The sequence below is a fragment of the Lemur catta genome, chromosome 1 (genome assembly GCF_020740605.2).
Source record: "Lemur catta isolate mLemCat1 chromosome 1, mLemCat1.pri, whole genome shotgun sequence".
Classification (NCBI taxonomy): domain Eukaryota; kingdom Metazoa; phylum Chordata; class Mammalia; order Primates; family Lemuridae; genus Lemur; species Lemur catta.
In genome coordinates, this window is record NC_059128.1 from 206165413 (window position 1) to 206179999 (window position 14587).

Here is a 14587-nt window from a genome sequence, read left to right on the forward strand (position 1 = left end):
TAAGGAGATGTTTGACTTTCCCACTTACCTTGCTGATAACAGTGAAGTGTGTGAAAAAGATCTAGAACTCTGACGACTGCCTTTAGTACCAGCTGTAGGTAGTTCCAGCCCACTCTGGAGGAATATTCAATAGCAATCATTAGTACTGCTTACTGTGTTTTAGAAGAAAAATATTTTTAGTTAGATTCTTCTTTATGATGAATGCCATAAAATTTTTATTTTCACGAAGTGTTTAAAAAATATACATAGAAGGCACTGTATTACCTGTTGAAAGTATGTTTGAAGGACAATACGGATGTCAGCATTTTCTTCTGTGACATCAAGTAGCATTTCATCAATGATCTTGTGAAACTGTTTCACTTCACGAAGTTTGATGTCTTGTTCTTCTAGTGTTTCATCTTTTGTGTCTCTCAAAAGACGTATTTCTTTTGTGAGTTTTGCACACTGTTGGTAAATAATTATATAAACCTATTTCAGAACTTAATATTTTTTAATGGATGTAGGAAGATTTGAAGTCCCATTTGGAACTTTATAAAATGTAAATATGACAGGTGAGTTTTTAAAATGTCAATACCTGTTTAGTTATTCTTTCTAATTTTGGCTTCTGCTCCTCAGTTTCTCTATTTAGTTGACCCGAATAAGCCTGCTTCTCTGATAATTTTTCTTTGATATTATTTGCTACATGTTCAATAACTTCTAAAGTATTTTCCATGCTCTGTAGAAAATAAAGTATTATCATACTTACTGGTTAGAATCAAACTGAGTTTTATAACTTGCCATTTGTCAAATATTCATTTAATTTTAATTCATGTATTTCTGTATATTATATACATTCTATTGGTGGATAGTAAGTAGAGTCATGTCCCACATGACGTTTTGTTCAATGACAGACTGCATACAGGATGGTGATCTCATACGTAAGATTATAATGAAGCTGAAAAATTCTTACCACCTAGTGACATTGTAACATAGCAGAACATGTTACATGTTTGTGTCTAGCACATTGCAATTATGTATAGTACTTAATACTTGATAATAAAATACTGTGTGACTGATTTATGTATTTACTATGAACTTTTTATCATTATTTTAGAGTGTACTCCTTCTGCTTATATAAAAAAAAGATAACTGTAAAACAGCCTCAGGCAGTTCCTTCAAGAGGTATTCCAGAAGAAGGCATTATTATCATAGGTGACAACAGCTCCATGTGTGTTATTGCCCCTGAAAACCTTACAGTGGAACAAGATATGAAGGTATAAGATGGTGATATTGAGGATTCTGATCCTGTGTAGACCTAGACTAATGTGTCTTAGTTTTTAGCAAGAAAGTTGTCAAAGTAAAAAAAAAAATTTTAAATAGAAAAAAGCTTACAGCATAAAGATAAAAAGAAAAAATATTTTTATAGAGTTGCACTTTGTGTTTTAAGGTGTTATTACAAAAGGGTCAAAATCTTAAAAAATTAAAATTTTTATAATGTAAAAATGTTACAGTAAGCTAAGGTTGTGTTTTTATTGAAGAAAAAAATTTAGTGTAGCCTACCTGTATAGTGTTTATAAAGTTTACAGTAGTCAGCAGTGTACAGTAATGTCCTAGAGCTTCATATTCTCTCACCAACTGACTCACCAGAGCAACTTCTAGTCCTGCAAGCTCCATTTATGGTAAGTGCCCTACTCAGGCACTTTTTATCCTTTATATCATATTTTTACTGTACATTTTCTATGCTTAGATATGTTTAGGTACACATTTACCATTGTGTTACAGTTGCCTACAGTATTCAGTAACATGCTGTACGGGTTTGTAGCCTAGAAGCAAAAGGCTATACTAGGCTGCGCTATACCATCTAGGTTTGTGTAAGTACACTGTATGATGTTTGCAAAATGACGAAATTGCCTAAGGACACATTTCTTAGACCTTATCTCTGTTGTTAAGGGATGCATTGTTGCTCTTATGGATTAAATTTTGTATATAAGTCCATTGGAAAATATTTTTATGGCACTTGGGAAAAAATAAACAATATAAACTATTGAAATTATGCTGTTTTCAAAGATTTACAGTGCATATCGTCTCTTCAGCTTTATTCGTAAAAAACAAATAGGGAGGGCCTCCTTACAAAATCATGTTATTTTGCCTTTCAGTGATTTGCTTTAGTGACTACTTTTCACTAGATTATTTTTATCTTTCAAACTTTTTTGTTTTAAGCCATCTTAATGTGATTTTTTTTTTTTTTGAGACAGAGTCTCGCTGTGTTGCCCGGGCTAGAGTGAGTGCCGTGGCGTCAGCCTCGCTCACAGCAACCTCAAACTCCTGGGCTCAAGCGATCCTCCTGCCTCAGCCTCCCCAGTAGCTGGGACTACAGGCATGTGCCACCATGCCCGGCTAATTTTTTCTATATATATATTTTTAGTTGGCCTGATAATTTCTTTCTATTTTTAGTAGAGATGGGGTCTCGCTCTTGCTGAGGCTGGTCTCGAACTCCTGACCTCAAGCAATCCACCCGCCTCGGCCTCCCAGAGTGCTAGGATTACAGGCGTGAGCCACCGTGCCCGGCCTTTAATGTGATCTTTAAGGAATTAAATAAAAGTTTATTAAAGAGTTAGTGGATTGATCATAATTAACTATGATCTATCAACAAATAACAAGTACTTTTCAGCACTTAGTACTGGGATTTTAACTAGTTAATACTTTGATCACTTTTTTTTCTCTCCTTTAAATGAGACTGTTCTCTCCTACTATCTACATCCCAAAAAGAGGCTCTAAATAACTGTCTTCTTTCTTTGCACAAGATCAAGGAATAGAAGTAGTAAAAATAATAGTAGACTTTTATTGAGTGCCTATTACTAAATAGCCTGTAGAATTTACCTGGATATCTTCTTGAAGTTCTCTGATTTGTCTTTGTTTGTATCTGTATTTTTCATCAGCAGTTCTTTTTTGTTCTTCTAGTTGAATTTTTAGCTCATACTCCTCACCTAGAATTTAGAAAATTTTTAGTTTAAAGTTTCAACATACTATTTATAAATCAATTTTAAAGTATTATATTAATTAAACATGTAATATTTTTGTTATGAAAAGTTAAATTTCCTTTATCTCCTTGTAGAAAAACAATATGGGCATGTCGTAGCCATTTCTTGTTTTGTCAACATAGAGCAGCAGTACACTACAGTTTTTTTCAGATTTGAAATTTATCCCCTAGAGAAGTGATATGCCATGTACCACTAGAACTAATAACAGAAATAACACCTTAGCAGGCCACTTACAAACGAGGGGGAGGGGGAGGAAAGGTGATCAGTTTTTGTGACCCAATCAAACATGATATACTTTGTTCTCCATGTCCCACGGTATTCCTTTTAACTATACCATTTTCATTATATGTACTTATAAAAAAAAATTTTAACGCTCCTACATACTAGATGGAGTCACTTTTTTAAAAGATTGCTTGTAATTGTTGTTGCAGCTGTTGAGCACCTGCAGGGTGTTTTCTAGAGCATAGATTTCTTTTTCAGCTTTGTTGATCTTAGCATCCAAACTGTCACCTTCCCTTTGAAGTTCTTCTTTTTCTTGAGCAGCCTATGAAGTATAGAATGGAACTGATTGAATAAAAGTATTTATCATGGGGGGAAATATTTAATGTCTGTCTTTGGGGCAGAAAATAGTTAACTTGCAACAATATCAGTTAACCTTGGGGCCTACACATTACACCAAGCATTTAATTCTTGCACTTGATTTAGAGTAAAAGACCAAAGCCTCAGGCCTTCAAAATGTGGCACATAGTTGGACCCATGTGACCATGATAGAGATGTAATAACTAACCAAAGTTTACAGTAAACTCTCCAGCAAAAGTTGCCAAAAAGTTATCAGGTATAAACTTGGAAGAGGAACCAGATTAACTAGAAGGAGGTTTGTAACTAGATATTAAATCAGAAGAACATTTCTGGACTGAGAGATTCAGGAACAATTTCTCATTTCAAATCTTAGTGAACAAGATACATAGTTTACTACCAGGTATATATTTTTAAATTTAAAAAATGATTGTAGGCCAGGTGCAGTGGCTCACGCCTGTAATCCTAGCACTCTGGGAGGCCGAAGTGGGAGGACTGCTTGAGCTCAGGAGTTTGAGACCAGCCTGAGCAAGAGTGAGACCCTGTCTCTACTAAAAATAGAAAAATTAGCTGGGCGTCGTGCACAGCCCAGCTACTTGGGAGGCTGAGGCAGTAGGGTCACTTGAGCCCAGGAGTTTGAGGTTGCAGTAATCTATGACACCACTGTACTCTACCTAGGGCAACAAAGTAAGACTCTGTATCCGAAAAAATAATAATAATTTTTTTAAAAGATCATTGTGATAAATGTGGCTAGAAAAGATGAAAGTCTACAAATTACTAAAGACCAAAATTTCCTCCATGTGGACATACTCAGTGACTTTCACCACGGTAACTCTGTTACTGGGTCATGCTCTCTAGAGTTGTACTCAAAGAATTCCAAAGAACAACTCAGATTAAAGGTTGACAGAGAGATAGTTTATATATATATATATATATATATATATATATATGTTTAAAAATGCCAGAAAAGCCATTTTAATCAAAACCAACTAATAATGTTATTCAGTCCCTATGTATGTGTATTGAAACCAGAATGTAGTCAATGAGAAAGGTAAGTTTTATTAGTAATGTTTCAGTTAGCATTTTCATTTTTGTTTCTTATGCTTAAAAACATGAGCTACACATTTTTGTAACATATAATAAAGCTCAGTAAAGAAAAAAAGTTACTAGGTAAACTATATCTAATTCCTTTGAGTCTGGAATTGACGACCCTATTTTATCTGAAATATAGTGTAGTGGGACAAAGCAGAAATGAAAACATTTTAGTTGTAGGTTGGCTTATCAGTGAGTTGAGTCACATTAAATCACTTCTCTGAGCTCAGTCTCTTCATATTTGTTCTTCTTATACAAATTCCTGATCTAATTCCATGGGTAACTTGAAGTTCTAAAACTCTGATTCCATTCTCTTCTAAATCAGAGATTATATAATGTATGCCTTTTAATTTGGATTAGAAAAGCTGGTATTTGGAATAAATTTTTATTATTAATACTTCCTGACATTTTAAAGCATTTTCAAATAACTGTTGGACAGTTTCTTTAAATTGTGGTCAGAACTAGATTGTTTCCTTATAAAGACTAAGCGGAACTTGGAAATGAGATTTGAAAGATACCAGGGCTTCATTGGTTACTCATTGTCTTATTCAGTCTGGCTTTTGTCAGATACTGTAAGGTGCTAGGGTTGATGAAAGGAAAAACAAACCATGTGTGCCCCTCTGGTCCTTCAGTAGACCAGAGGCTACTGAAAGACCAAAACCAAGGAGGCTATGGGTTGACCTGTGTCCTTGAAAAAAAGATATGTTTATGTCCAAACCCACAGTATGCCAGAAGTTGACCTTATTTGGAAATAGGGTCTTTGCAGATATAGTTAAGATCAGGTCATTAAGGTAGGCCTTAACCCTATGTAACTGATGTCGTTATAAAAATGGGAACTTTGAACATAGGGATGACCATGTGAAGAGACACGAGAAGAAAACCATGTGAAGATGAAGACAGATATCTAGGTGATGCATCTGTAAACCAAGGAACACCAAAGATTGCCAGCAGAGCACCACAAGCTAGGAGAAAGTCATAGAACATTCTCCCTTACAACCCTAAGAACACCTTCATCTTGGACTTCTAGACTCCAGAACTATGAGACAATACATTTCTGTTATTTCAACCATCTACCATCTAGTTTATGGTATTTTGTTACAGCAACCCTAAGACCCTAATAGAAGGGGTCAATGAGCTTTGTATGTAAAGAGCCAGATAATAAACATTGTAGACTTTATGAGCCATTCAGTCTATGCCAAAACTACTTGATTCCACCACTGTAGCATGAAAGCAGCCATAGACAATCCATAAATGAACGAGTTTATGTATTGTGTCTTGTAGTGCTTATTTACAAAACAAGCAGTGGGCGGCATTTGGTCAGAGTCCATTGTTTGCTGACCCCAATCTACAACATGTAGAAAACAGAACAGGTAGAATTTGGCACTGTAACCACATTCTTTGAGCTAGAAAAGATCTCTTTGCAGAGAATGTAAGAAGGATAAGGGAAGAATCTTGGATTGAATTTAAATCCTAAATCTACCACATTGAGAACCAGAATCTACCACACTGAAAACCAGAACCACATCCAAGAACAAAAATCAGCTTCTGATCGACAAGTTTGTTTTTCCCAGCAGTTTACTAATAGTTAAAAATTCTCAAACAAACATAAAATGAACATTTGTCAAAGAATTTATTCAAGCTATTAATAAAGGAGCCAGTAGGACGTTTAGACTAGTTCAAAGGAGAATTTGAAGAACAAATTTTATAAGATGGACACACACAGTCAGAAATGCTGAAATAAATTTGCTGATGATGCAAAACAGATTAATATCTTTTAGGGTAATAAACTTCAATGCTTGCTTTATCTTTTCTACAGAGCAGAGTTATATTTCTATTGGCCAAAATTCACTTGCATTGTTAGCAACAAGAATCATTTGTATTATCTACATGTTATCATCTGTACCTACAGAGTTGTATTAATAAAATAAATCAATAGAAAGCCAATGGCATGCATGCGTATAGAATCAGATAATCCCTAGAGGGTCCACTAGAAAATGCCAAGCCTGGTGTCACCAAGCAATGGCATCATTGTACCCAGTAAGTGCTTTTCTCCATTTTCAGGCCATACGTAATTTTCCCACTATAAACTAGACTGAATTTAGTTATAAAGAAATACTTTCACTTTTACACAGGTGAGACTTGTGTTATGAGTAAAAAGTTTAAACGTGCTATACAAAAAAAAAAAAATGGGAATAACTGTGGCAAGCTGTGGATCCCACAGAGGATGGAAGGTAAAGGAGTGTGGCATCAGGAAATTGAGAAAGGTAACTGATAGCCTCAATTCATTAACACAGTCATTATATTATTAATAAAATTTATCCAGCACTTTCACTGTGAACAGAGGAAATACTCTTTCCTCATAAAACCTGCCTGCTTTCCTAAGAAGTAGGTTAATCAGCATCATCACAGCAATGACAATAATGACAACTAACATTATTGATGACTGTTGTGCTAGGCACTATACTAAGGGCTTTACATATATTTTCTCATTTCTCCCAACAAAAGTAACAATATTATCATCCTCATTTTGCAAGTGAGGAATCTGAACTTATTCAAGCTCACCTACCTAGTCAGTGTTTTAGTAAAAGCAGGATATGGACAAAGGCACTCTAAATACCAATACTTTTCAGGTAACCCATCAGCCCTTGTTGGTAGAGAAACTTAATTGGAATTATAACATCTATCTACTTCCTAACATCTAACAGATTAGAGCTGACCCTTTACCCTCCAGGAACTTTTAAAACCCAGGAAGAAAGTCCCATTAGTACTGGGCAGAAGCCTGAGGTACTACAGACTGACAAGTTACAAGAACGATTTGAGAGCTGGGACTGATTTCTCATGGGTTAGGCAGAATTTCCAGAGGCAAAGTGGCAGACATACAACACATAGTGTATGCGCTAGAGGCAGATTTGAAGCAGAGCTACAGAAGAAAACTTGGGAGACTTAAACAGAAGTCAGAGGGAGCAAGCATCCACAGTGGCCATCCTTTGAAGCTGGGAATTGGAAGATCTTCTCACCCTTATCCATGTGTGGTACAGGGAAATGACTCAAAGTTACAATTTCATTCCTTGTTTGTAGTGTTTTGAGTAATTTCCCAGACTTTTCGGTAAAGGAAATCACACCTATTTAGGGAATTTTCTACATGGGAAAAGTGAATGTAATAGTACTCAGGAAGGGAACTGCATCTAATTCCTGATCAGTTATGAATTTCCCCTTATGGGTTACTAGGTAAAGGTAACCATGGTATGGCAGAAGACAACACTTAAACATCAGAAGAAAAAACAGATTCACCTGTCTCCCATATAATATGAGGGCAGGGGAGCAGTCCACTTCCTCTCCGAACAGCTGCCCTACCAGGATTGTAATGGTAAACTGGAGTTTAAGATTCAGAGGTGGGGTAGCTCCCAGGGGATTATAAGGTCCAGGGTGCAGAATGGGAGTGAGTAGCTATGGAGAAGTAAAGCTCTGAGCACAACGTATTCAGCAGGTTGTCACGTGCATGCTGAAGGCACCCAGAGTGATCACAGGTCTTACGGTGAAAGAGATGATGAATCTTGACTAAAGGAGGGGAAAGCCAAGCATGGTTCCTCATGCCTGTAATCCCAGCACTTTGGAAGTCCAAGGCAGGAGGATCACTTGAGGCCAGGAGCTGGAGACCAGACTGGGTGACATAGTGTGACCCCTGTCTCTACAAAATATTTTTTAAAAATTATCTGGGCATGATAGCATGTGCCTGTAGTCCCAGCTCCTTGGGACACCACGGCAGGAGGATCACCTGAGGCAAGGAATATGAGATTGCAATGAGCCATGGTCCAGCCACTGCACTTCAGCCTGGGTGACAGAGTGAGACTCTGTCTCTTCAAAAAAAAAAAAAAGTGGGGGGCGGGGAGAGACACAAGTGATAGCAAAAAAACAGTGTCAAAGAATAGTCAGGCATTCTAGAAGATGGCAGCCCAGAGACACCAGCTGCCAGATCATCTCATAAAAAAGGAAAAGTTTTAGATGAAAAAGAAAAAACAAAGCAAACAAACGTAGATCAGGTGAAATTCTGAGGGAAAAGTGCCAAAACCTACAAGAGATTCCACAGGAAGAAGTTGCAAAACAGAAGAAAAAGGAGCAAAACACATGCAGAGGTCAACTCCCGAGAGGCTTAGAGTCCAGCGAAAGGGGCAGGTGGAGCAGTTGGTTTCTCCTTCCCCCACATCTCTGGCAGTCAGCAGGCTCCCGAGCTGCTGGAGAGCCTCTCCACACTCAGAAGCCCAAAAGCGGCTGCCACCAGTGAACTGGGAGCTTGATGAGGACAAAGCACCAGGCTGCCAGCACCCACAGGGCTGCTTCCTGTCGCCACAGACCCGTGCCGAGACAGCAGGTGCCATGTGCTTCTCCACCCACCCTGTACCTTTGTCGTTCCCAGGGGGATTCAACCCCTCAGTTTTCCTCTTGCTCGTTCCCACACAAATATTGGGGGATGGAGCATACCTCCCCCCACAGAAAGGACACACTCTCAGGCCAGGGTGGGATCCTGGAAATGGAAGCTGCCAGCCTGTAGCACCATCGCTGGGGAGCTGAGCTAATTTGAGTGCCTACCTGCTGAGAGACGCCTGAGAGAGACTGCAGAGCAGGGCAGGCGGGAGAAGAGTGAAACTGACAGTGACAGCCAGATTATGAATCTCAGCTGGCCCTGCCTGCACAAGCAAACTTTCTCCCTGGGTGGGGCCACCTCACCCCTCACCCCTCTGGCAGCTTTTCCCAGAACGCTGGGAGCAGAACTTTGACCCCAGCTGAAACAACTAACTTATTAGCTTTTGGTGGGCCAGAGGGAAGGCTCACCAAACCCAGTCCTGCCCAGCCTCACTCCCTCACCTGCCTCTGCTATGGTGGAGAATAAGGACTCACTTGGAAGTTCCAGGGTCCCAATAACCACCTGGGACATTTAAGTGCTTCTCCTGAGGGGCAGGAGCCAGTCACAGGTCCCCCAAACAACACTGCATCTTGTTCCTTCTGGCAAGCACCACCTACTGACAGGGAGGTCAATTTACATAGCCCTTTATAACATTTACTAACTCAGTCATGTAGAGTGTGGTTGATTCTTACCTACAAGCATGACTTACTGTCTCAGAGATTAAACTGGGCATGCCATTATAATTCACACTGTTAAGAAGACCACAGGGCTGGGGAAAGAGAAAGGATTTCAAAGACCTCCACCCTCCCTCATCAAAGAGAGACAAGAGGCTGGGTGTGGTGGCTCATGCCTGTAATCCTAGCACTCTGGGAGGCTGAGGCGGGAGGATTGTTGGAGCTCAGGAGTTCGAGACCAGCCTGAGCAAGAGTGAGACCCCGTCTCTACTAAAAATAGAAAGAAATTAGCTGGACAACTAAAAACATATAGAGAAAAAATTAGCCAGGCATGATGGCACATGTCTGTAGTCCCAGCTACTTGGGAGGCTGAGGCGGAAGGATCACTTGAGCCCAGGAGTTTGAGGTTGCTGTGAGCTAGGCTGACGCCACAGCACTCTAGCCCAGGCAACAGAGTGAGACCCTATCTCAAACAAAAAAAAAAAAAGAGAGACATAGTTCACCATTGCTACAGCCTACAAACAACTAGCAACTGAGAAAAATCACCATGCTAAGGATATCTATAACCAAGGTACCCATCCAAACCTAGAGCATCATGAAAGCACCCACAAGCAAAGCCAACATTTCTTACTCAACATATACTACAGTCACACCCTTACGTGTGTGTGTGTGTGTGTGTGTGTATGGGCGAAGCCCCATCTAAACAAGAGAAAATCCAAAAATAAGAAGTGGCAGCTGCTGCAGAGGGAAAGGAATCAGCAAAAGAACTGTGGAAGGATGAAAAATCAGAGCAAAAGGACACCTCCAAAAGGGAACACTGCTCTCTAGCAATGGATACCAACTAAAATGAAAATATTCAAATGACAGATAAAGAATTCCAAATATGGATTGTAAGGAAGCTCAATGAAATCCAAGAGAAAATGGAAAACCAACTCAAAGAAACCAGAAAAGCAATTCAGGAAATGAATGAAAAATTCACAAAGGGATTGATATATTAAAAAGAAAATAGACCTTCTGGAAATGAAAAATTCATTTAAGGAAATAACAAAACACAATGGAAATTTTTAAGAATAGACTACATCAGGCAGAAAAAAGAATCTCAGAGCTTGAAGACAACTCTTTTGAATTAACTCAGTCAAAAATAGAATTAAGAGGAATGAACAAGGCCTACAAAAAATATGGGATTATGTAAAATGGCCAAATACAAGAATCATAGGCATCCCTGAAGATGAAGAAGAAAATGCACAAGGGTTGGAAAACCTATTTGAGGGAATAATTGAGGAAAACTTTCCTGGTCTTTCTAGAGATTTAGATATCCAGGTACAAGAAGCTCAACGAACACCTGGGAGTTTCATCACAAAGAGGCAATCACCAAGATACATAGAACTCATGCAAGCCATGAGCTGAAAACATCAACTAACTTATGAAGGAAAACCCATCAGCCTAACTGCAGACATCTCAACTGAAACCTTACAAGCTAGAAGAGACTGGAGCCCTATCTTCAGTCTTCTTAAAACAGTTGCCTGCCTGGAATTTTGTATCCTGCAAAACTAAGTTTCATATATAAAGAAGAAATAAAGACTTCTAGACAAGCAAACACTGAGGGAATTTGTCAAGACCAAACCAGCCCTGCAGGAAATACACAGAACTGCATTATACATGGATCAGCACAATAGACACCCACCAGTATAAAACCACCCAAAAGCTAAAGCTAAAGCTCAGAGCTAAAGCTAAAGCTCATATAAAACAATAGCTCAACTGGAACCCATTCTACTAAGTGAAGTATCCCAAGAATGGAAAAATAAGCACCACATGTACTCACCATCAAATTGGTTTCACTGATCATCACCTAAGAGCACATTTAGGAATAACATTAATCAGGTGTTGGGCAGATGTTGGGTGGGGAGGGCATGGGTGTAGATATAAATAATCAGTGCGATGTGCACCATCTAGGGGATGGACATGCTTGAAGCTCTGACTCAGGGTGGGCGGGGGGCAAGGGCAATATATGTAACCTAAACTTTTGTATCCCCATAATATGCTGAAATAAATAAATAAAACAATAGCTCAAGAGGTAAAACAAAGCAACAAGGTACTACCTAACAGGATGAACAGAACAGCTTCCCACATATCAATTCTATCAATCAACATAAACAGTCTGAATTCCCCATTCAAGAGACATAGGCTGGCCGGGCGCGGTGGCTCATGCCTGTAATCCTAGCACTCTGGGAGGCCAAGACGGGTGGATTGCTCGAGGTCAGGAGTTTGAGACCAGCCTGAGCGAGACCCCGTCTCTACTAAAAAAATAGAAAGAAATTATATGGCCAACTAAAAATCTATATAGAAAAAATTAGCCGGGCATAGTGGCGCATGCCTGTAGTCCCAGCTACTCGAGAGGCTGAAGCAGTAGGATCGCTTAAGCCGAGGAGTCTGAGGTTGCTGTGAGCTAGGCTGATGCCACGGCACTCATTCTAGCCTGGGCAACAAAGCAAGACTCTGTCTCAAAAAAAAAAAAAAAAGAGAGAGAGACATAGGCTGGCTGAACGCATGAAAAAAATAAATCCCAGGATCTGCTATCTCCAGGAAACACATCTAACCCCCAAGGACTTACAGAGATTCAAAGTGAAGAGATGAAAAAAATAATACATGCATACGGAAACCAAAAGAAGGCAGGTGTAGCCAATCTCATATCAGATAAAATTAACTTTAAATAAACAATAGTAAAAAGAGACAAAGATGGGCATTATATAATGATAAAAAGAGAAATTCAACAAAAAGATATAACAATCCTAAATATTTATGCACCTAACACAGTAGTACACAGATTCATAAAGCAAACCCTACTAGATCTAAGCAAAGAGATAAACAGCAGCATCATAATTGTCAGGAACCTCAACACCCCATTGACAGAACTGGACTGATCATCCAAACAGAAAATAAGGAAAGAAACACCAGACTTAAATTTGACTCTAGAGCAAATAGGACTAACAGATATTTACAGAACATTTTACCCAAAAACTACTGAATGTACATTCTTCTCATCAGCACATGGAACACTCTGCAAAATTGATCATATCTTTGTCCATAAAACATGTCTCAAAAAATTCAAAAAATCAGAAATTGTACAATGTATCTTCTCAAACCACAACAGAATAAAACTAGAAATTAACTCCAAGAGAAACACTCAATTCTACACAAAGTCATGGAAATTAAACAACATGCTTCTGAACAATTTTGGTTCAATAATGAAATTAAGATGTAAATCAAAAGATTCCTCGAACTGAAAGACAAAGGGGACAGAAGCTACCAAAATCTATGGGATTCAGCAAAAGCAATCCTAGAGGAAAATTCATAGCCTTAAATGCCTATGTCAATAAGACATAAAGATCACAAATTAACAATCCAATGTCTCAAGGAACTAGAAAAGGAAGAGCAAACCAAACCCAAAGCCAGCAGAAGAAAAGAAATAACTACTGTTACAGCAGAACTAAACAAAAGGGAAAGCAAAAATAAAACAATACAAACGATCAATGAAACGAAGTGTTGGTTCTTTGAAAAGATAAACAAAATTGATAGACCTCTTGCTAGATTAACCAGGGATAGAAAAGAAAGGACCCAAAATAAACTTAATCAGAAATGAAAAAGGAAATATTACAACTGATATCATAGAAATACAAAAATCATCTATGTATACTGTGAAAATCCCTATGCACACAGAAAACATAGAGGAAATGGACTAACTCCTAGAAATACACAATCTCCAAAGACTTAATCAGGAAGAAATAGAACTCCTGAATAGACCAGTAACAAGAAATGGGATTGAAGCAGTAATAAAAAATAAAATATTCCAACAAAGAAAAATCCCCAGACCAAATGGATTCACAACCAAATTTTATCACACCTACAAAGAAGATCTGGTACCTGTACTGCAGAAATTATTCCAGAACACTGAGAAGGAGAGAATCCTCCCCAACTCATTCTATAATGCCAGTATCACCTTGATACCAAAGCTAAGAAAACACACAAAAAAAGAAAACTACAAACAAATATCCCTTATGAATATAGATGAAAAAATCCTCAATAAAATACTAGCAAACTAAATTCAATAGCACATCAAAAAAATAATCCACCATGACCCAAGTAGGCTTCATCCCAGGGATGCAAGGATGACTGAACATACATAAATCAATAAATGTGATTCACCAATATAAACAGAGGCAAAAACAAAGACCATATGATCATCTCAATAGATACAGAAATAGCATTTGAAAAACTTCAGCACCCTTTCATGATAAAAACTCTCAACAAACTAAGCATAGAAAGTGACACATCTCAAGATTATAAAAGCCATACATGACAAACCCATAGCCAACATCATACTGAATGGGGAAAAGTGGAAAGCATTCCCACTGAGAACTAGAATAAGACAAGGATGCTCAGTGTCACCACTTCTATGCAACATAGTGATGGAAGTCTTAGCCAGAGCAATCAGGCAAGAAAAAGAAATAAAGAGTATCCAAACCAGGAAAGAGAAGGTCAAACTATCACTTTTTGCTGATGATACAATTGTATACCTAGAAAACTCCAAAGACTCCACCAAGAGACTCTCAGAATTGATAAACAAATTGAGCAAAGTCTCAGGTTACAAAATTGATGTACACGAATCAGTAGCATTTCTACACACCAGTAACAGTCAAGCTGAGAGTCAAATCAAAGATTCAGTACCATTCACAATAGCTACCAAGAAAATAAAATACCTAGGATTATACTTAACCAACAAGGTGAAAGTTCTCTACAAAGAGTACTACACAGATGACACAAAC

At 38.3% G+C, this 14587-nt stretch overlaps 1 protein-coding gene across 1 annotated transcript in view; it reads right to left on the bottom strand.

Annotated features, from left to right (window-relative positions):
- Window positions 1-14587, bottom strand: part of CCDC39 (coiled-coil domain containing 39) — a 75832-nt gene that overhangs the window by 5349 nt on the left and 55896 nt on the right. Inside the window, 5 exon segments of the mRNA XM_045539740.1 lie at window positions 29-114; window positions 265-444; window positions 575-715; window positions 2860-2966; window positions 3405-3564. Coding sequence (XP_045395696.1) covers window positions 29-114; window positions 265-444; window positions 575-715; window positions 2860-2966; window positions 3405-3564 — 674 coding nt within the window.